At 43.4% G+C, this 22,523-nt stretch overlaps 1 protein-coding gene across 1 annotated transcript in view; it reads right to left on the reverse strand.

The window, feature by feature from the left end:
- Positions 1-327: 327 nt before the first annotated feature.
- Positions 328-22,523, reverse strand: part of METTL24 (methyltransferase like 24) — a 47,866-nt gene continuing 25,670 nt past the window's right edge. The window contains exons 4-5 of the mRNA XM_017827130.1: positions 17,905-18,133; positions 328-2,019 (exon numbers count right to left, since the gene is read on the reverse strand). Coding sequence (XP_017682619.1) covers positions 1,705-2,019; positions 17,905-18,133 — 544 coding nt within the window. The 3' untranslated portion in view covers positions 328-1,704. The remainder of the gene's footprint in view (positions 2,020-17,904; positions 18,134-22,523) is intronic.

A 22,523-nucleotide genomic window follows, 5' to 3' on the forward strand; every position in this document is an offset into this window, starting at 1 on the left:
AGTGGTCCCTGCCCACCCTGGGTCAGCAGGAGCCCTCAGAGAGGTGGGAGAGGAGGAAAGCAGAAGCCTGGCTTGGAATAAAGCCTGGAGAAGGTGAGGGGAATGGCTCGATCCACTGGTGAGGCAAAGCAGGGCCTCAGAAAGAAAGCTGATTTGTCTGCCTGGAAGGAAGAGCTCCTACCTCTGGCTGCTTGCTGAGATCCTATGGACTTCTTGGGTCCAGCACAGGTTCCTGCTCTGGGAAGGAGGGGATGAGGGTGGTGAGGCAGCAGAGAGGTGAAGAAGGAAAGGAGGGTATGAAAGAAGAAAATGCCAGGACTAAGAGAAGGAACTACATGGGGACAGAGGGAGAGACTTGTTGAAAACAAAACACTGGACTGAGGCACGCCAAGGGGAGGGACACCAAGCCCTGCAGAAGTCAGAAACCAAAGGCAGTTACAAAGGCCACGTATTAAAGACATGCAAGTGGTGATATATTGTATTTTAATGCAAAGTTTAATGTCAAAATTCTTTTAAAAATAAGAAAAACCCCAATCTGCTATATATTTTTTAGCTCCCCCCATTCCTTAGCTCCCCAGGAAATGCCAAAGGCTGGCTCCTTGGGGGTGCACTGCAGACAATCCACATCCCAGCCTGCAGAGCCCCAGCACAGCAGCAGACCAGGGCACCTGACTGAGTCACCACCTCTGCCAGCATCGGTGCAGATCCAGGGTCTGGCCTCTTTGTGCCAGGGACAGGCAGCTGGGCCAGCAAGGTGCTGAGGAGGTGCAGGTGTTCAGGCACAGCACTGGAGAAGGCATCAGCAAATGGTTCAAAAGAAACAAACAAAAAGACCAGGTTTCACTTTCATCTCTTTTACGTAAGTATCTTGGCTAGATGAAAAGCCATTCACTGCAGCCATTGCATGACTAATTTAAATCAAGCTGGTTTTTGAGCAGATGAACTAGGGAAGCCCTTTCTTCTGTGGCTGAAGACTATGGAGGGTGAGGAGGGAGAGCACTGGCAGCAGCTTTTCCAGCAGCTGAGTGTCTCTGTCCCACCGTCTCCTGTGTCAGAAGCGTTGAACTCGCTTCATGCAGCCAGACTAGCTTAAAGACCCAAAGTCAGAGCACCCAGAAGCTGCTCAACGAAATAGGTAGAAGTTTAGTTTGGTGGTGAATTCTGCCTCTGCCCAATTCAGCTGAAATTTGCCAGCGGGTTCAAGAACATACTGTTCTTGACTAAAATTTGTTCCATAGGAAACAAAGCCAAAGTAAAGAAGGTGCAAATCAAAGACAATTGCTTTACAGAGAAGTAACACTTGACCGTTTCTTAGAAAGGCACCTCCTCAGAAGCACTCTCCTGCCCAAGGGCTGGCACAGCTGAACCAGCACAGCTTCCCAGGACAGCCCTGCCTTGCTGGCATGCTCAAGCATGGGGCAGCCTGGAAAAGCCTTGCTGTTAGCTTGCCCAGGCAAACCTTTACAGAAACCTCTGTCCTCTGAGACAGTGTACCCACTGGCAAATATGTTGCTACACAGATCTGCACCATGTATCTTCTCCTAGTGCCAGGTCTTTTGACAACATATAAATAAAAAAGCCAGGCCATTTTGTTAGCAGTCACCATGTACAAATTTAGCAACCTAAGCCAGTGATGCCAAAGTCCTCTTCAGTAATGCTCCAGGGCCAGATGCCTCGCAGTCACACATCATAAATTCCTTTCTGCTATTTCCATCTTGTATTTACCCAGCTCAGTGTGTAACAGCTACTGGCGTTGAAGGCTTTCTTTTTCAGGAACATCTGTGGTTTTGATAAGTCTTTGTAGGTATAGAAAAGCCTGAAGTCCTTCAGCTCCAGTTCTCGGAGCAGACTGTACCAGTACCGCACCACCGTGCTGTCATTGCCGCTAACTTCAAATCCAGGCCAGTGGATGTGCACCTCAAAGACCAGCTGTCCTATCTGCTCAACAACATCTTCCAGGATCAGGTTTTCCAAAATTTTCCACTCAGCACTCTCCACATCTGCCTTGAGGACATCAATCTGCAACAAAAGCACCATTACTGTGTGAAAATGAGAAACTTTGCAATTATAGTTAGAAACAACTGAGGCCAGGCTTGACCATTCTTTAATATACATAGTTGTTCTTATGTATAAATAATTTTGTAGTAAAAAAAAATTAAGAATTTTCAGAGGACTAACAGGGGCAGTACACGATATTTCACGCTTGCCTGTTCACAGCCCTTCTCCTCCTGCCTCCAACTCCTGGTCTGAAAAACTATGTATCCCAAGGTGCTGATGCAGCTCCTCCCACAAACAAAGCATGTTACTGTTCCTTCACAATTCTTGTGGTGGCATCACATCTATGAAAGAAAGAAACCTACCTAACTAAGCACAGACAGTAAGGCACGACTGTTCCTTATTTCTCCGTCACAAAATTCCGTGACAGATCTAAACACACTAACAGGGATTACTTGCACCACAGTCGAGTGGCGTCCTCAGGAGCCAGATGCTACATGCTCCACACAAGTGCAGGAGAAGGCCAAAGTGAAATGAATGCGAGAGCAGCTCAGGTCAGCAGGCATCACTACAGATGCTGAGTGAGGAGGACCAAAACAAAAGATAATTATGCAGAGTCTACAGGGTTTTAAGGGCAGCTTCTCCAAAGAAAAACACATAGCAGGAAAGAAGCTGTGAAGGTGTTTAAAGGGAATAACAGATCTAATAGAAAAGTTCCCTGCTCTAGTTTTAGACCGTTATTTAATTTTGTGGTGAGATGTTCAGCAATCCAACTTCTCACAGCCCTACACAACTGTGGGTTTACTTCACCTGGAGATTAGCGGGTGCAGGGGAGCTGTAAACTGAAATGAAAAGTGAGCATTTCATCACCTTTTCACAGCTGCTAGAAAACAATGACTGCAGTGCAGTAGTGATCACAAGCTGCAGAGCTCAAGGGTCTGTGTTTCCCAGAGCCACACAGGAAACTCCCACACTGTGAGAGTACAGGGTTCGCCTGTGCCAGTTCTACCTGAGCTGCTGCTTCTGCCCATCTGCTCACACTCAAGATATGTTTGAAGTGAAAAATTGAGTTAATTTAGAGTCAAGAATACTGAAAAAAAAAAAAGCCAACAAAACCCAAACCAAACAACAACAACAAAAACCAAACAAAACCCCCAGATTCTCTCACACCTTAACTGTCATGGCAGTGTTGAAAAAGGCACCTGTGCAGGTACAGGCCAGAAATTTGGGCGGGTAATGTAAAAGCATTGCTAAGGCAACTGTTTTCCTAAGCTGCACCATCCCAGGATGCCTCGCTGGTGTCATGCCATGCCCCATCCATGTTGGCTGGGGCCCTGGCTCCCAGACCCCTCTGCCCTGGGCGCAGGGCAGGGGTTGTACTGTGAGCACGTCTCCTGTACCACCAGAGCTCTGCATTGCATGGGCCATGGCCAGAAACCACAGGGCTGTGGCAAGGGGTATCTACCTTCCCTTGTTCTCAGGATGGCTGACTGGAGACACAACAGGTTGATCTGCTGAGGTGCAGAGCTCACAGCCATGTCAGCCCTACTCAGGCGCTGTGCTCCAGCACTACAGATGGGCATGGGATGGCAAGAGTCTGTAGGTTCTGGACATGTGCCCATTCTGTTCTCCATCTGTAAAACAAGGGTATTAACCATGGAACACCCTCTACAGAGTGCAGGGGTTGTGCTAATGAAGGGCTGCAAGACTTCAGTAGAACAAGCTGTAAAGCAGCTGAAAATAACACACAGCATTTTCAGAGCAGGACTTGGGAGAGTGGGACTTGAATGAGGTCCATGGTCACAGCCTGAATAACAATAAGCCAAGCCACTGCTTGTCTGCTCATTAAGGCGGCATTGTGCCTCCTCCACGCTGTGGGAGGCAGGGAGCCAGTGGAAAAAGACTGAGGGATTATGGAATTAAAGCCCATATTGTGGCATGTCCGCATGGGGAGCAGAGGGGAAGGTTGCACAGACAACCTCAGCTCTGGTATTTCCTAACTTGACTCTACAACAAAGAGCCTGTCAGTCTGTCCATCCGTGGGTCAGTGAAATACGTTGAACATAAGGCTCCCCTGGGTTCAAGGGGAGGCTGAATGTAAATGATGCTGCTCATGACATTTCAGCTGAGACCTACTTCATGGGTGAGCTCACTTGTTTTCCTTTATACATTTAAATAGGTTATTTATTTTTCAAATACCAACTCACATCTCTACCTGTAATGCAATTTTGCAGGCAGTTCATTCTGCATGGGTCCAATTGCCATAGGACCACACACTGCTGCACTTAAGATACCAAAGATTTTTATCTCTGGGAGATTTCTGTAACTTTGAAAGCAGACAACAACTTATTCAAAACTTTATATTCTTGGGTGATAGAGCAGGGGGGTGGGTGTATAGGGGAAGAAATGTTTCTATGCATTTGCTTTTGTTTTCCCATGATCTTACTTTATGGCAACAGTAGGACATCTTTGTTCCATGGTAATATTTGCGGTCATCATACAGGTTTGTTTGTTTTTCTTTTGTGACACTAACTGCTGCTCTGGCTGCTCAGCAGGACTCTCATGCTCTGTGTTGTATTTGCAAAACTGATCTGAAAAGTGGCTGCTAACCAATGTTTCAGTAGGAGGAACTGAGTTACCACAATAACTGCTTAAACACACACTGAAATGACCAGGAAAGAAACACAAGGCTAGTGGGGATGTGCTGCACACACAAACCAGAGGCTCTTTGCTGCCTTTAGTGCTGTGCACTGCTCAGAGACCTGGAGGGAGGAGGGTACCTGTCTCTACCCACCAACTTTTATGACTGCCTTGCAGGCAAGGTGTTCCTTTCAGCCCAGAGTCTCCATTTTATGCCACAGATAGTGCAGAATAAAAGGCAGAACAGCTCTGTGTCAGAGGATCTGAGCAAATAACAAGCGTCCTGCTAACACCAAATGCAAGTTTTGTGATGATTAGACAGCTCAGGAGATATTTACCATCAGTGATAAGCAGCACACTACTGATAAGAAATACACTACCACCTTCCAGTGGCCTTGATTCAAAGTGCCAGTGAAAGGATTAGTGGACGTGTCTATAAATTCAGAGCTCTAATTCATCCAGGAGCGCAGCTGGAGTCTGCTGCTGGGAGTAAATCCCAGAGGGCAAAGATCTACAGTGCCTGAAGGTAAAGTATGGCAGTCAGTTTCAAGCACTCACAAAAGCTGCTTCCTCTTATCTTCCACAAATCCTTTTATCCTCCAAGACCTAACTAGGCTATCACAGAAAAGTAAAAAGTGTGGATTTTTAAAAATGTTTTCTCAGTTTAGCTCCTTTGAAAAAGCACTGCAGCATTGTACCACTTACACTTGGAGAAAAAAAAGGGCCTTGCTCGTGCACAACCAAGCATATAAAACAGCTGAAAAAAAATGTGTTTTAGTTAGTGAAGGTCAACACATACTGTATGAAGGCTCGTTTCTTCTTTTTAGGGTAATGACTTGTTACAACTGTGCATCATTTCCTACAGCAGAGATCAGATCTCTGTTCACCTTGATCGCTTTTGAAATACCAGGGTTAAGGGGGATTTCAGGCTCTGCTCTGCCCCGTGGGCACCATTTAAAGCTCCCCATGGAGAAGAGTCAATTGAGAGTGAGTAGCTGGAGGAAGCAATTTAGCTGTATTATTTCCACCATGAGCTCAGCGTGTGGAAGTGAAAGCCAGGAAAGGCAAAACAACAAATGCTGTACAGGTCACATAAGGAGGATCCCTCCAGTTCTGCGGGAGCAGGTCTGTGGTGCAAGGTGGGAGCAGGGAGAGGAGAGCTGGTTACAGCTTTCAAGCACAGGAACAGAGCTCAGAACAACCTGGCCTCCTGAACCGAAGAGCCGCCCCCACGATTTGAGGCTGGGAGAATTAACCCTTTGCTCTGGTTCCCTGATACCCGGTTACCATTTTGACATCAGCTGTACAGCAAGATAAACTCTGCTGGCTTATGCATCAGATTTTTCCCTCTCCGCCTAAGTACAATTCTCTATTTTCAGCAGATAAAACTCTAGAAAAAGCTATTTAATTCACATTTTGATAGCACGTGTCTTTGCAGGTAACAACAGGTTCTTGAGCATGTTTTTTTCAAATGCGTCTTCCCTCTTATTCTTTTCCCATCTGCAAATTTTCAGCATGATACTTCCCCCACTTTCTTTTCCTCTCAAAATGCATTCACAGCCCCTCCTCACCAGCAGGAGATGGCTTGGATGTAAAGTCCCTTCCATTCCCTTTTATTCTGAGCTGAGACTGTAATTGATGGCAGACAGGATGCCACGTAGCCTAATAGCAAATTATGCTCCCAGCAACTTGTGACTGTCTCTCCCCACGCTCCCTGCAATCAGTGGGAGGGGGAAACATCCTGTCTCTCTCTCTCAGCCATCTGCTGGAGGGACCAGGACTGCTGTGGGCATGGTCTGAGCAACATGGATACTGAAACAGGGAGAAAAGTCAATCACTACTGATCAGTGATATACAGCTCCAAACAGCAGCACTTCTTCTAATTATTTCCCTTCCTACCTGCTCACATTGACACTTCTCTCTGCAGCAGTCAGTATAGCCAGTTTTACACTGGTGCAAATGTGTCATTTGAGATTGTTCACTCCCAATGTGACAGATCGGGCACATCTTAAAGTATCTGCTTAAGGCATCAAAGTCACAAAGCTGATTTGTGCAGTTGGGTGTTTACATGGTCTTTGGTCTTTTTTTACAGTAAAAAGCAACTGTCCAGTTGATATACACATCACTGAAACAGAAAACCAGCAGTGAGTGCAGGCGAGCTTTGTTCCTCTGCTCTCACCTCCGATCCTCCACAGCCTTGCAAGTGACAAAGAAACCTTTCCTCCCAGTTCTTGTAATGTGCTTCCATGAAAGCATTACACAGCAGGAGCAGGATACAAAGTAATTTTAGGTTTACCACTTGAACTAGAGAAAATGTTTCAAAATCATATTAAAAGAACTTATTTAACTCTCTCATAGCCAACTGTCAGTATAGCAACATCTTGCCAGATGCAGTAATGGCCCCAGACAAATGTATCCATCCAGAAAGCCCACCCAGCACATGCAGGAGCTGCATGCTCAGGAACACTGTGAGCACTTTGCCCATGCTCTCCCATAGGGGACTGCTCCCAGCAAGGATCCATGCAGGCACCCTAAGAGACTTCCTCCCACAGACACAGAGCCCAGGTCAACCTGACTGCCTAAGGGCAACCTGGCACTTTCATTCCTCACTTCTTCTCTTGGTCTCCTGCCGAAACATTTCCCATGTACTCTCTCCATCCAAAAGCAATTTCTCTCTGAGGACCCATTACAGAAAAAAATATAACATACACCCACTCCAGTCCAGTTAACTGGACCAGTTAAGTGATGTCTCTTACTCCAAATGGACAGGCAGAGAAGAAGAGGCCTTTTAGCTGGCAGAAGGCTTTTTTCAATAACACTTTACCAAGGGACAAAATAATCTCTGGAGAAACAACCACCATCTGATTCATGAGATCAGCATGGCCTGACATCCTTTCTGCCTAGCTGCACTTGGTCAGGTCACTTCTGTTACCACGAATATCTTCCTTTGCCACAGGACTAGTTATTGGCATCTTCCCATCTTAATTCATGCTGGGCACTGGACCAGCCAGAGACAGCAGCTCACTCGTTAATCATATTCTGGTCATAAAATAATTCAGGTCCTCGAGCCTGAGTTGATTTTCTGACAAGTTTGATAGGTTTAGCTAGCTCTACACTATAATGATCTTAAAGTCAGACATCTTGTCTAGCTTGCTGCCCACCAAGACCAAGGTTCCTCTACACTGACCTAGCGAATAGGATCTACAAGCCCTCTGCATGGAGCAGGCCAACACTGCACATAGACAATGCCAAGGGAGACCTTCCTCTCTAAAAGAAATTGAGCATCAAAGATCCTGGTTTCCCATTACTTTAAACTGAGACCAGTCTCCAAAGCAGGCAACAGGAACCTCACCGCTAGCTGAAGACTCAAAATGACGCCTTCTCAGAGGAAACAGGGTGAAGAGTCACCATGAGGACGTAAGCCCCCAAACAGTGACCTCCTCACCTGCTCAGAGTGGCAGCAGCTCACAAGTGTGCATCTCTGCTCAGAACACTGTGTCCCAGCTCCCATTTGCACTGTGTTACCTTCTTCAATTTGCACAGCTCTCCTGTTGTACACTAAAAGATGAAAACATCCCCTCGCCAGATCCTTGAATCCAATGGCTAGATTGCCAAAGTGGTAAAAATACCACAAGGGAGCTGCAGAAGCCCTGACCTTAAGTTATTTAACAGTCTAATCAGCAGCAAAAGCTCTGCTTGCCAAGCCCATGCTGCAAACAGACTTTTTAGATACTGCACTTATTCCACCAGTGGCCAGGCTGGGAGCGCAGCCGCTCTGCGCACAGCCCTGGCCGAGCACGAGTTGCTTTGCAAAGAGTGTATTCAGCCATCTAATCTTGCAGGAGATGTCCTGCTGCCTGCTCCCCCCAGAAAGGGGGAAAGTCCTTTTCATTTCTATTCTTTTGATCTTCTCTGCCAGACGCTGCTGGACGCCTGTGGGAACGGATATTTACTCAAAAGAATAAATGGTGTATGCTAGACCCTCAAGTCTCTTCATTAGAGGGGAACAAACATTTGCAGCCTGTTTATGTTGCCCCAGCACCAAGCAAGGACAGTGGGATCCAGCTCTATGCTTATATGAAGCCACATTATCCCAGTATTGCAAAAGGTGAAAGCCAGCAGCAATGGGACAAGCGCATTACAAGGGGACAAGGGGGCAGTCAGCGCAGGAGGTTTGCAATAGAAGGCAAATAGTTAAGCAGCGACTGATTTGAAAACCCTGAGGAGCAAGACCTGTGAGTGTGTGTGTGCAGCAAGGGACAGAGGGCTTAGGCTACTGTAAAACAGTTACACACAGTAAACAGCATTTTGGCTGCAAGACCTTTTATTATTTATTAATTGCTTGTTAATGCCCATGGGGGCTTTCAAAATGTAAGTAATTGAAGAAAGGGATCAGAGTCCTACCTTCAAAAAACGTTCACCACACTTTAAAGAACATCTCTCGCAGGATGAGAATCTGCAGCCCTGGTATAACTGGGTAGCTCCAATTAAATTTGGTGGAGAACTTGGTTCCCACTTGCACTAGACAGAGCAATCTTTAAGACTACACCCCTTCACGAGAATCTATTTGTTTCACTCCATTTCTGGTCCAAAGTGCCAACCTGCCTCCTTACTGTTTTGCTGTTTGTCCACCTTGCTATTTGCTTGCAACCATGACAGAAAGAAAGCTGCACATTCCTGAAAACATGAATAAGAAACACCCAAAAATGCTTGCACGTCTCAGATTTCATCTGGGACAGCCACTAAGGAGGGACAGAAGAGCTGCTGAGCCTTTGACCTCTGTATTTTAAATTTTTGAGAATGGAGGGATATCTTATACTGCTGTCAAATCAACAGTGAGATCAGAAAGGATCCAGACACTAAAGTGAAAGTATTCAAATGAGATACGTCCAATGCCAATGACAAAAATTTGTAAACCATAAAAGGAGGACGTATGAGCTACTAAGAACAAACATGGGGGGGAAAAAAGTACATTGTTCAGAGAGCTCCTAAGTGCTCTAGATAGGACATTTGTCTAAAGAGCTTGTTAATGTCAATTATTCCCTGGAATTTGTGAGAAATATGGGTAGTGGAGAAAAATGACAATGCTTATAAGAAAGGCATTGTTCTCAATTCTAATTAAACCAGTGTCATGTTATGGACCACCACCCTGAGCAAATATTCAGCACCTTGGTTAATTTAAAACCATACAGATTCACACTTCCGTGTTTAAGGCAGTGTTAATGGCTTAAGCAGGAGTGGGGAGCATGAATATTGATCTGGTACCACCTCAAGAAGCAGTGCAGGTTCCCCAGGCTCCTGCTGAACTCCAGTTGTGGTGGGAGGAGGGAACCAGGACTGACTGTTTTCTTACAGTAGCAGAATATCAATGAATACACAGTGCCAGCAGTGAGTGCCATGCTCTTCTGGATGCAACTGTTTGACACTGAAACAGTGGTATGCTGCTGCTGCTGCTGTTGAAAAGAAGGTGGAATTGAACACAGTCTGCACAGCCCTCTAGTAGAGCTGGGGGAAAGCAGATTTTTAATACCTGATTTTTTTCTGAAGGGTCTTAACAACCACAACAAAAGCAACGACAAAAAAAGGAAAATAAAACCCTAAAAAATTGTCCTTGCTTTTTAATTTTTAACAGACAATAACATACTCTGAAAGTGCCTTTTTTTTTTTTAAGAGGACCTGCACAAGTTCTGTTTCAACAGTGCAATACTTCAATACTTTCATTACAAGTCAGGCATTGCACTAGCCCTTTTACTAGGAGAAGAAAAGGCTATGGATTGCATTATATTCAGCCAATGGTATCATTAAAAACATCTTTCCTCCATGCCTGACAATTGGATACTAAACAGCACCTTCAGACCACTCTCTAGAAACACCAATATTCTTAACAATATCTTGAGAAGTGTTTATGGTGGAGAGAATTTAAATGAGGCGAAAGGATATGTAAGGGACCAAGATAAAACCCTTTAAAGGAATGTGTATGAGGCACTCCATGTATACAACACAGAGAGCGAGAGGTAGTGAGCAGTAAATCACTGTCCAAGGATCTTTGCTTCCCAAAACATGAGGATGTCAAGCCCATTTCTCCTTGCAACCAAACTCTTCAATCCTCTTACAATTAAAATACTTTAGGCAGCAGCAGCCTCAGCTGACTAAGTAAATATACAGCTATTACCACCTTGATTTCATTATCCCTAGAATGAAAAAATATATACATCCAGGAGAGAAACACTGTATGTCAGGAGCTTGGACGTTACTCAGAGGCAACTACTACAAAGTTACAAAAGGTAGCACTTCCAACTGCAGCTGGAAATGTCTGCACCAGTTTGATTGCCTCTTTTCAGCAAGTGGAGTAAAATTTGCCAACTCACTGATGCACACCCAAACAAAAAGGTTCACTACAGCACCGGTTAATGCTCAAACTGCAGCTCTGCTGTCACTCCAAGGAAATCGGTCGCATTTCACAAAGAATGGATTTGGCCCAGGATCTACAAACATACCCTCAAAGGGACTGAATTTGTGTGTCACAGGCAGTAAGTCCCTCAAGAACTCGTAAACTGTAGATTTAGAGGCAGATGCTTACTGTAGAATAACATGTTCTCCAGCACTCTGAGCTTTTGCTCTAACGGGATGACTTTTATAAAAAAAAGTTACATATTTTGGCTAGCTTGCCCAATGTCATCATCTCCTGCACCCTCCCTTTCAGCACAACCTGGAAATCAGGTGCGTGAGACTACTTAGCACAACTCTGAAGTCCCGATCTCAGGATTTGTCAGATGCCGAGTACAGAGCTGAGTCTGTGGACAAGTCACTCAAGATGGGATGCACCTCATCCAGCCTTAGACATCTAAACCCAAAACAGTTGTCCAAGTTCCCTTGGACAAAGGACCACGGAGAAGAACAGGAATTTCTCAAAGGCAACTTGAGATGTACAGGCCACATCATCCAGCCTCTTTTAAATACCTGCCCTTGAGGGAGACAAACTGCACCTTAACAGTTTCACTTGAGTTTATACGGAACTCAAGAGCTATCTCAAATGTAGAAATTTAAGTTAATGGAGGTGAGTTTCATGTTCCTCCATTCTTTGGCAGGACATTTATTTAGACTACAAGCTCTAAATGCTACGGTATTGCATCTGCCTGGTGCAAAATGCTAATACAGGACTTGACTTTGCAGAGTTACTCCTACTACAAATAGGTCAGGACCAGCCATTTACACTTAAAAAAACCCAGTGTTCTGGGACAAATCTCCTTCTACTGTGCCATTCAGAAACCGATATAACAAGGAGATGGCCTGATAGTCACAAAAAAGCAAATATGATGACAAGCAGTAACAGTGCAGACATTTCCAGGGAAGGATGGGGAAGAAGGCAGGTCACAGCCCGAGCCTTAGCAGACACACCACTGGGACTTTTGAATAGTATCAGTTGCTGATGTCCCAGCTGCAGGAGGGGCAGCACAACACTAATAAGATGTTACAGGAAATACAGGATCTCTCATGTCAGAGAAGTCTTAGAAAGGCCGGTATGATAACCCTCTAAAAGCCAAGGCTGTTCTTCACAACTATATGGGAATGGTAAATAACAGCTGCAGATAAAAGGCCACTTAAGCCTAAAGACCACTGATTGCACGAGAAAACTTGGATGTGAAAATAACGAGGCTAAAAATCAGATGAAGAGTGGGTTTTTTCCTTCTAGAATTGAGATCTTGGAGAAGCCCCAAATAAGCACAAAAAGCAGAGAAAAAATTAAACCCTTTCAAGACAGAACTCCAAACATTTACTGAAGGATTTGTGATGCAACAAGTCAAAAGACCTTGTCTCATTTTTTCTTTCTGATACTAAGCCACATGTAGCAGAGCAGATCTGAACTTGTGCCTCCAGCTCCAGCAAGGCGAAAGGGGCTGTTCCCTGGCTGCATCAGGAACAGTGACAAGGACTCACCTCCCTGCAAGAGCTCCCAGGCTTCTGAGCTCCTGGCTTCTCATCCTGAGCTCAGGCTTTCACACTAGGACATAGACCAGTCTGCAGGTGCTCATCAGCTGGTACTGAGGACCTTCTGTGTGTTAAGATGACAGCTGAGCTGAGTGTATAAACCCTGGTGGCACTCACACATTGAACTTGGACACAGCAGCCCCTGTAACTCACACTAACAAACTCACGGCTCCCTGTGCAATACCTAAGTCTACCCTTGCAGAGGATAATCAAAGTTAAATGATTTTGTCTAGGCAGGGTCAAGAATTCATAAGCCTATTCTGGCCCCTGTAGTCCTGAGGTATACATAGTAAAAGAGTAATTGTACGAATTTGGTTGCTACAAAACTTGAACATGGATGTTTCCCACCCTGAAGAGTAAAGTCTTTGTTTTGTTAAATAAATCTCCATGCACAACTAAGCTGTGATACATTTTCCCTGGACTTTTATATTATTAAATTACTGTCAAAAGAGCCAATTTTAAACCAAAATTGGAAATCTTTTCTTTAATATTTGCTCTTTCACACCAGTCTTCACAAATCTTAAAGTGCAGCATAAAATAGATTCTACAGTATCTGCTTTAAGAGAAGAGCAAATGATAAATTACTTCTCTAAGAGGAGATGATGTTATTAATCAAAATGACTTCAGGGTGTAGTGTTTTGAAGTTGTATTGAGTATTAAATAACAGGTGAAGGGAAGGAGGTTTTTCCTTTTGAAATCCTAAATCTAAGCCTATACAATAAAATGAAGCAGATACCTGTTAGCCAAGTTGTCACAGAAAAAAAATCTTCACAAAGAGACAGTGTAAATTAAAGCCTTCAAATCAAAAGCAGGACGTAAAGATTGCTTTGCATTTCTTTTCATAACGAATAATGACACAGTTTGGTCTCTTACAGAATTTGTTCAAGATTACTTGAATGGCAGGAAGTGAATGCAACTCTGCTGTCCCCTGAAAGTAACAGCTATGACCATTTCCTGATTAAATGAAGGTTTTACTTTGTATTCTCGAATTCTCCTTTTCAGATTAATTTATTTTACCAGGAGCCATTTCATCTGCTGCCGAGCTGTACTGCCAGGGAATGCAAATTCATAGCAGTTACTGAGGACATCACACAGGACTTATCCTACAGAGCTCCAGAGAGAGGAAAACTGCTACTGAAATAAGAGTTTGCATGTGTGAACATGCATGCCCATTCAGGACAGAATGAAGTCTTGCCTGTTTCTGCTGTTCAGGGCCTTTCTGTCAAAGTTTTTTAATTGTGCTTTATAGCACAAACTTTGGAATACAGAATATACGTAGTAGTTTGGTTTGAATTTCTGGTTAAGGATTACGATTTTTTGTAGAGGGGATAATGTTAGAGTGGGGAGAAGGAGCTCACGTTTCAATATGGTTTTTCCCTTACAGTTTTATTCCACACTAAAATCTGGGCTACATAGCAACCTTTTGAGGAAGACACTGACACCATACATAACACCAGTCCATGCTGGGACTAGGTGAATGGTTTATTTAGATAACTTAGCCCCCCCTGTAGCTGAAATTAAATTTGGTGATTCCCTTGCAAGACCATGGAACCAGCTGTGACTGGTCTAGAAGGACACTAGGATATATACTCAACGCTGTGTCCCACAGTAGGCTTGTATCCAAGTCAGGACATTACAGTCTGGATGAACAATGAGTACAATGGATTGTACTCTACCTGGAAGTCAGTTACAAGTAGGGTGGCACAGGGCCTATACTTGGATTCATCCTGATCAACTCCTTTATCAGTTACCTAGAGTTCGATGACACTTCTACCATATTTATGGATGACACCAAATTGGTGAGATCAGCCAATAAAGACACACTAGGGCAGAGTTGCTCTGGACCCAGACAGACTGGAAGGATGGGCTGACAGGAACCTGATGAAATTCAACAAGGACAAACACCTAGTCCTGCACCTGAGGAGGAAGGACTCCCTGCAGTGACACAAGCAATGTGATTATATCCCTGTATATGGCACTTGTGAGAGCACATCTAGATACTACATCTAGTTTTGGTTCCCACAACACAATATACACAATGATAAATTGAGGAGAGCTCAGCTGGGAGTCACCAAGATGGCTGCAAAGAGAGACTGTGGGAAGAGGGCTTGTTCAACCTAGGTAGAGGGAAAAAGCATCAGCTTTGTTGAGGGGAAAAAACATCAGCCTGTAGAGCCTACAAAGAGGTCATCAAGACAGCTGAGACAGGCTCTTCAGCAGTGCTTAGAAGTGGGACAAGAGACAACAGGCATAGACTCAAATCAGGGTCTTTCAGACTGGATATAAGGAAAAGTATTTTCATAATTAGAACAGTCCAGCAGGACAATAGCTGGCCCAGGGAAGTTGGGCAGTCTCTGTTCTGGAAAAAACTCAGTGTTTTTCAAGATGAGAGCAGATATAGCCTTGAACAACCTGGTCCGACTTCACAGCTGGCCTTGCTTCGAGCAGAGGACTGAACTATAGATCCTTTAAGATCCCATCTGTTTTGAGTTATCCAACGACTCTGTAGGAAGGTAAGTTCCCCATCCATTGATCACTAATCCATGGGGAACACCAGCATTGTAGCAACCTCAACCCAGTAGGTAGTCAGAAAATATGAAAGGGAAAGCTTCCACAAAGCTGAACGCCACTGCAATAGAAAAAGAATCATGTGCACTCAGTGGCCTTCTCCCTTTTTCCACTGTTCATTATCAATGCAACACAGAGCATGCACATTGAGTAAAAAAATTGAGCGTGGGGGGCAGGGAAGGGAAGATGAACAAGATCAATTTTTACATCTTTATCCTTTCCTGTGGCCAATAAAATACTGCTCTTCTCAGAAGATACACCATTAAATTTTCAATTTAGAACTGTACACCAGGAAATAAAACTTCCATGACATCCTTCAGAGATTATCCCAGGGCTTAAGAGATTTCATACTCTAACAGTTCCCAAAAATACTCTGACTACATGTTTCCTTTGTCAGCCACATCCTAATATAGTACTAGATATAGTACTACATAAGTCCTCTACCCCCAGGCTGTTCACATTCCTCAAAGAACTGAGGACTGTTATGCCACACAGACAGTTAGAAAGATCGAGATCTTTTAATCTTTCCTCGCATCCACTCTTAACACCAAAAAGTGTTTGTATTTCTTGCCAAAATATCAGGATGGGTTTCCCTTTCTGTGGATGAGGTCCTATCACTGTCTGCAGAATAGCAGGTGTGCTCTCATCTGAGTCAGTGTGCAAACAAGCCCTTTCAAGTCCTTTGATTCTCTTGCACACAAAATCCCCAAACTGCAAGTTTTGTTTTCAAGCACTCCAGGAGGCCTTGTCTGTGCTGTTTGCATCAGCCTGATCTTCTAATACTGGTGGAAATAGTTTCAGTCACTTGTAGGGTCTTGGATCAAGTCCCAAATCTTAAAGAATAAAAGCAAGGAGAAAATGAGGCATTAACTTCAAATGCAGCTGCCCGGAATTCCTGCCTTGAAGTGGGAATGGAACAAAGTTGAGGGTAAGTGGAAGGATTTTTTAAATTAAAAAGAACAGGACAAAGAGCATGTGTTAACTTTCTAATTGAAAAAAAAAGTGCTTTGGAAAATATTCTGTGGAACTGTTTTGAATTAACTTATTTATTCAGCCAAGGGAATATTCCACTCACATTCACCGGAAGAATGAAAACTTGAATGTCACAGTATTTACTTTGATGCTCTCTTCATAAATTTGAGCTTATTGGTGTCTTTACACAACATGCAAGTTCTCAGGCTGTCTTCTAAATTCAAGAAAATCTAAACAGAACAATGTGAGGACAGTCAGCACATTCAGGTATTCCACAAATATATAGTAGCAGAAGGTTGCAGGATGTTCAACAGCTTTATCCTCACCAGCAGAAAGTCAGTTCCCAACTTCGCTAAGCCGCAGTTTCGCACAGGGGAGCTGCTCAAATGCTAACAGAGCAAGAGGCTGTTCATAACGCATCAAAACACTTAACCAAATCCCACGTCATGTGTACACAGCTAGATGAAAGCCTGGTTGCATGTGTTACGTGTGCATTATGATCCTTGGCTGCCCTCCAGCCAGATGTTTTCACGTCAGCTAACTCTCGCCCAGAAAGTTACATACTCAGAATTCATTGCTACCTTCTTCTTGTTCACAGAAGATCTTACAATCACTCCATATCACCATGATAACCTGAGACTGACTGTTCCCCACAGGTCTGGTATATCACAAGACTTGCACTGGATCGGGTCATTAATTATTTGCTCTGTGACTAATTTTTCTAAAATCAAAACAAAGAATGTAAGGCACGCATCAAGGAAAAGCCATCTCTGTCTCCTCAGATGTTTTGCTAATGCACAGCCTAGTGTAGTTACAGTATGCCTAAGAAGTAGGAAAAGGCTTCTTTTTTCTGCTCTTATCTTCAAAATGGTTCAATCAGTAGAGCTGAGCCAAAAGAAAATATTAAAGAAAAGCAAGAAGTGAACTGAAAAGGACATCCTGCATCTTTTAATAACAAACCAAACAAACATTGCACTGCTTGCTTTGTAAGTCTTACAGAAGAGCCCCTCCTTAGCTCAGGCTGCCTATTTCTTAAAAAACAAAGGCAAGCAGAACTAGCTGCAGGCAATGAAGTACATAAGCATTTGAATTCATGCTTATGTATCTTCAGAAGGAAAAACTCTCTTAAAAGCAACCTAAGGAACTTCTTCAACTATATTCTGGCAAAAGTTATTTGAGACTTGAAGATTTTTGAAGTCTTTCTAGTTCTTTAAAAACAAACTGGGAAATGCCAAAAAAAAAAAACCCCGACAGACTGCTGCCAATTTCAAAACAGGATGTTCTTGTTGTTGATGACTGTAATTAGGACCAGTGACCTTGAAAATGTAAACAATCCATCCATTACTTCTTCTAATTATTGTTGCAAATATTTTTTTTTCTCTTTATAAACTTGTCTGTGTGAGTACTCCAGAGTTCATACTGAGGCAAAGACCACAGGACTAGAAGTGCTAGCACCCAACGTCACCAGCTAGTTCAAAGGAAAAGGAAGGAGGAGGAGGAAAAAGGTATTTAGTATATGGCTAGTGATTTAAAATCAGGGTGGCTGTTATCAGCACACAGAAAAAGCAAGACAGAAAAGGCACCTCTACAAGAAATGCATTAAAAGTACTGCTGAAGAAAGACTCATTATCAGGAGAAAACCTTGGAAAGTGCATGGTCTCCTTAGACAGCAAGGAGGAAGTTCTGCAGCTTTCTCAACACATAATCTTGCAGTCAGAAACCTGACACCCGAGTCCTTACCTTCTGATGTCCAAATTCATTCAATATTGTGCCCAGCTTCTTTGTGTTGCTGTGAAGCTTGTGAGCAGCAATGGCTGGATTGGGATCCCTCCAGTCAATGGACAGGCGATGGTACCAGAGGTGCCGACCCTCCTGAATGTGCGCCGACTTGATGCTGGGGTCAAAGCGATGCACCTCACACCCACTGTTGGCCATGCCGACCTCAAACTGGTTGTCATCACTGCCTAGCCTACCAAAAAAAAAAAAAAACACCACCAAAAAACATGTAACTATTAATGCTGCAAGAAGAAGTGTTAGTGGGTAGGACGTTCTGAGGATGAACTGGCTTAAACAGAAAATTCAAAGCAGTATGATTAGAACAAAGGGCTCCTTTCAAGTCAAGAACTAAACCACTTTTAGCCAGGCTGACAAACTTCCCAAAGAGCATTTTCTTAATTCAGAAGTTGACAAAATTTATAAGGCAGTAAATTAAATGTTGGAATCTATGTGCTGTCATTACCGATATTCCTATTTTATATTTATATATATTTCTCTATTTTCAATTTGCTTTTTTCTTGACAAGTTTACAATACTTTTCTCAGTCCCCACTGCACAAACTTCCAATAAGCAAAGCATAAACAGAAGAGCAAATATATTTAAAATTTATACAATACTCTTTTGTAAAAAACTGGCATATTTCACACCATTTCTATCATCTGGTGTTACAAAGATGAGCCACAATGACCACCAGTGTGGACACAACACAAGTACCAAATGCCTCTCTTTTTCTGCAGACAGGAAGACACAAGTAAAAAAAGAAAATTTAAAAATAACCAATTTACAACAGTAGCAGATTTGTTATATAGACTTAAGAGAAATATTGCTGCTAATTGGGTGAAGATCCCAAAGAAGAAGAAAAATTAACAGCCCCACCGTGCAGTAGGACTGTCTCAGTCTCTACCTCTGCAAGGAGAAGACATATTGTACAAGACTGTGCCATATTCCCACCTCCTACAGCCCACTGGTTCACACAGGGTGCATTAAAACTAAAAATATCTGGTATTTACCACTGGAATCAAGTCTGGACCACAGGCCTTCTCTATTCCATAAAACAGGATGTTCTCTTCCTTCATACTCCTTCAAGCTTGTTCCAAATCTGATTCAAATCATGCACTACACATTAAACTTTAACAAAACTAACACATGTGTAGTGCTAAGAAGAGAATCAAGATTTTTAAATAGCACTTGAACCAGTTGTGCCAATTGAGACCGTCCACTATGTACTAACAGCACGGCATTTATCTCTCACGCACAAACCATTGCAGGGCAGAACTCTTAGGTGTACTGTCAGAGCACCTGCTACACTACACCACAGTAATCCTTAGAAAAGGTGTGAGTATGAAATAATTTTGGCTATTTGCATCAATACGTAAAATGTGATACATTTTAAATCGCGTCATACACTACAGTATGACACCAGGCCAGCACTAAATGTTTTACAGAGATGACATACTAGTAAACTAAAAAGAATTCAACTGATGAAAAAACGTTCAGAAGATAATATGTTTTGGAAGTTACCAATATGGTATGACACTTGCTAATACTGGTTAAGCACAGTGTAGTGATATCCTATGAGGTGGTCTTCTGCTCAGCCATCTTCCCTTTTGCATGTCCTGGGAAAGCATGAGGAGACAGTGTTTGCAAAAATAGCCTAGCATGCTTTTAAGAACAACTCTATTTCACAGGATTTCAACCCGTACAGCCACGTAGGAGGAAAAGACAGTTTTCTTTTAATACATTCAACACACATTAGGAAAAAAGTTCAGAAGTTAACTAAGTGAATCGACACGTTTGTCTGCACGTGGCTTTCTACAGAAGGGACACTGATGGACAAAAACCAGTGTAATCCCTTAGGAATGATAAACTGGCTAAAAATGAACAACATGCGAATTGTTGGGGGCAGTTACAGCACTAGAGTGAAGAGCCTGCCAGCATCTGATGGCCACATGTGTCGATAACACACTTCTAACTGTACCAGCTGGTACAATCCAGAGGACTGGATGCTTTGCTGTAGGCAAACCTCAGGCTGCGTCCAAACAGATTGCTACTTGTGTGGACTGTAAAGGGAGGTTTCAGTGGTGGAAAACAGAAAAAAAAAATACAGATGAGGGTAAAGAAGAGGCTGATATATCTTCTGGCACACTAGTAACAGCTCAAATTCATGCCTGAAGAGAGATTTAGCCAACAACAGATATTTAGGGGAGAAAATAAAGTCATCTCTGAAGGAACTGGTTTGCAAAATGCCTGGCTCACATACAATCATGCTAAGGGATAATGTAGCATGCAAAAGATAAACAAATCAGGCCTCCTAAAAAAGATTTTGTCTTACTTAAAAAGATACCTTGATTTTAAAACAAAGGTGTGGAGGTCACAGAAGACTAGAGAGGCCTTTCCCCACCATGAGGAGAGAGCAGCTGCTGCCTCCATCAACAGCAAAATAAAACATGTCAAAGACATTGGCCCTATTTTTACTGTAAAGGAGAAGGGCACTCGGTTACAGAGAGAAACGCAGTCCCCTGCAGTGGGGGTAGAGGTGGGCTTCCAAACAGCAGAACCAGCACCTGCAGGACCATCTCTCCCAGGCTGTGCGTGAGTGCAAAGGAAGGGCTCACTGGCATCGCTCCCCGCCGGCAGCAGGGCAGGGACGCTGACCCGGGACAGAGCGCAGCACAGCAGGGAGCAGTGTCCCTTGGCTGTTCCCGGCTCCCAGGGTTCACAGAGGGTCATGGTACACAGAGCCTTGCACTCAGAATAAACACTGTGCTGCAGCTTGCACCGAACAAAGCATCCCACCAGCCCCCGAATCATCCAGGAGCTCAGCAAGTGCTCAAGTGGCACAAAAGCTGCTTTGTCTTCTACAGCACAGCTCTAGTTGGCACCTGTAGCTGATCCAGTCTAACTGCAGGTACTCCAGCTCCCACAGTGATCACAGGACAGAGCTATAAACACATGCATGTTAAGGTCCAGCTTTCCCATTCTGTGCTCTCCCTCCTCCCCTTCTTTTTCAAAGGAAGAAAACTGAGCTCTGCAGCTCAGGGAAAAAAGAAGCACCCCCTGCCTGGATCATAAACCCCATACACTTTAGGATGCACCTGAAACAGCATTTATACTATATTGCAGTGAGACTCTTTAAACCTCTACTGGTAAATTTTTGAAATCCTATTCATTTATGTTATCCCAGCTTGAATGCCTGCCTGTGGTGTTTGTAACTGACTTAGCTTAATCTAAGTAGATTTAGCACTAATAACTAGAGCTCACTAATGCATATTGCAATTACGTATCACACTGGGAAATCCTGTCTACAAAGCAAAAACATTGCTGTCTCCCAGTAGTGGAAGCAACTATAACTAATCTAAAGGGATGCCCAGATGTTCCAGAGACTGCTCGCTCGCATTCACAAGTGACCTCTTCTATAGCATTTGAGGAGGCAAAGCCTAAGCAGCATGTTTTGTTCCAGTTTTAGCGATATATGGATTCATTTCAGGATTCCCAGCAACATTCGCACTGAACTTTCACATTTGTCCTGTATCCATCCTCTCCACAGAGAATGTTCTTCATTGGATGCAGCTGCTCCCTGTTTGCTCTTCATGAAGTGTATGGGATAACAAAAATGTTTAAAGAGGTTTTTCGTCTTACTCAGAACAAAATTACTTTTCTGTCTGTCATAAACTAAAGGAAGTGAGTCTGAGGGGAAGAATTATGCAGTAATGAGCTCCAAGTCTGCAGAAGCAGCTGGATTGAAGACCGCTTCTCCTTAATCTCAAGTATTTCCCTTTTATTTTTTTGCTGTTTCATGTGATGCATCATGGTTTGTTACTAACTGCATGTGTGTCTCTGACGTCTGATGGGAGAGCCAACATCAATTTCAATCTCTGCTAAGTCCTACTGTTCCACCAGTACAGAAAATCTGGCATTCAGGCTCCCTGGAGCTGGTGCAAAACTGCACCACATATAAAGCACTGGTATACATGCACTAGCTCAGGTTTGTTCAAAATCATTAGTAAAATATCTCTGTGCTGGTCAGATTCATGCCAAATCTGCATTTCCTAACACAGACAAAATCAACTCTGCATTGTACCTACTGGCCAGTTCAACAAAAATACCATTCTCAACCCACACTTGATACAACGCAACATGGAAAAGGGACATTAACACAGAAGCTCAAGTCTAATACTGATGATCATGCAGCTTGAAGGGAAAGGTCTAGATTAATTCCACTGAACTTTGAGTATTTTACCAAGACTTCTAAAGTCAGCAGACACGTTATCCAGACTTCCTCTATAATCAAAGGAAACCTAGACCTACCTCCAGAATGTTATTTAGCTTAGCTGATTTTTCACCTGAATGTGCCTGCCTCTCCCCACTGACTACTGAAAGGGCCCTCAGGCAACAAGTCAGTACTACTGTCAAGCAGGTAAAGTCTGGAACTGAGCATCTCTCCTAACTTCCGTAGGAACACGAAAAGCTGATAAGAAAAAAAAAAAACATGTAAACCTATATTTTGCATTAATATAGGTAAATACAATTTGAAATGGATTGCAAAGAACATTCAGAAAATATGAAGCAACAGTAGTCAAGAG

The sequence above is a fragment of the Lepidothrix coronata genome, unplaced genomic scaffold, assembly GCF_001604755.1.
Source record: "Lepidothrix coronata isolate B3197 unplaced genomic scaffold, Lepidothrix_coronata-1.0 Scaffold5, whole genome shotgun sequence".
In the NCBI taxonomy this organism is placed as follows: Eukaryota; Metazoa; Chordata; class Aves; order Passeriformes; family Pipridae; genus Lepidothrix; species Lepidothrix coronata.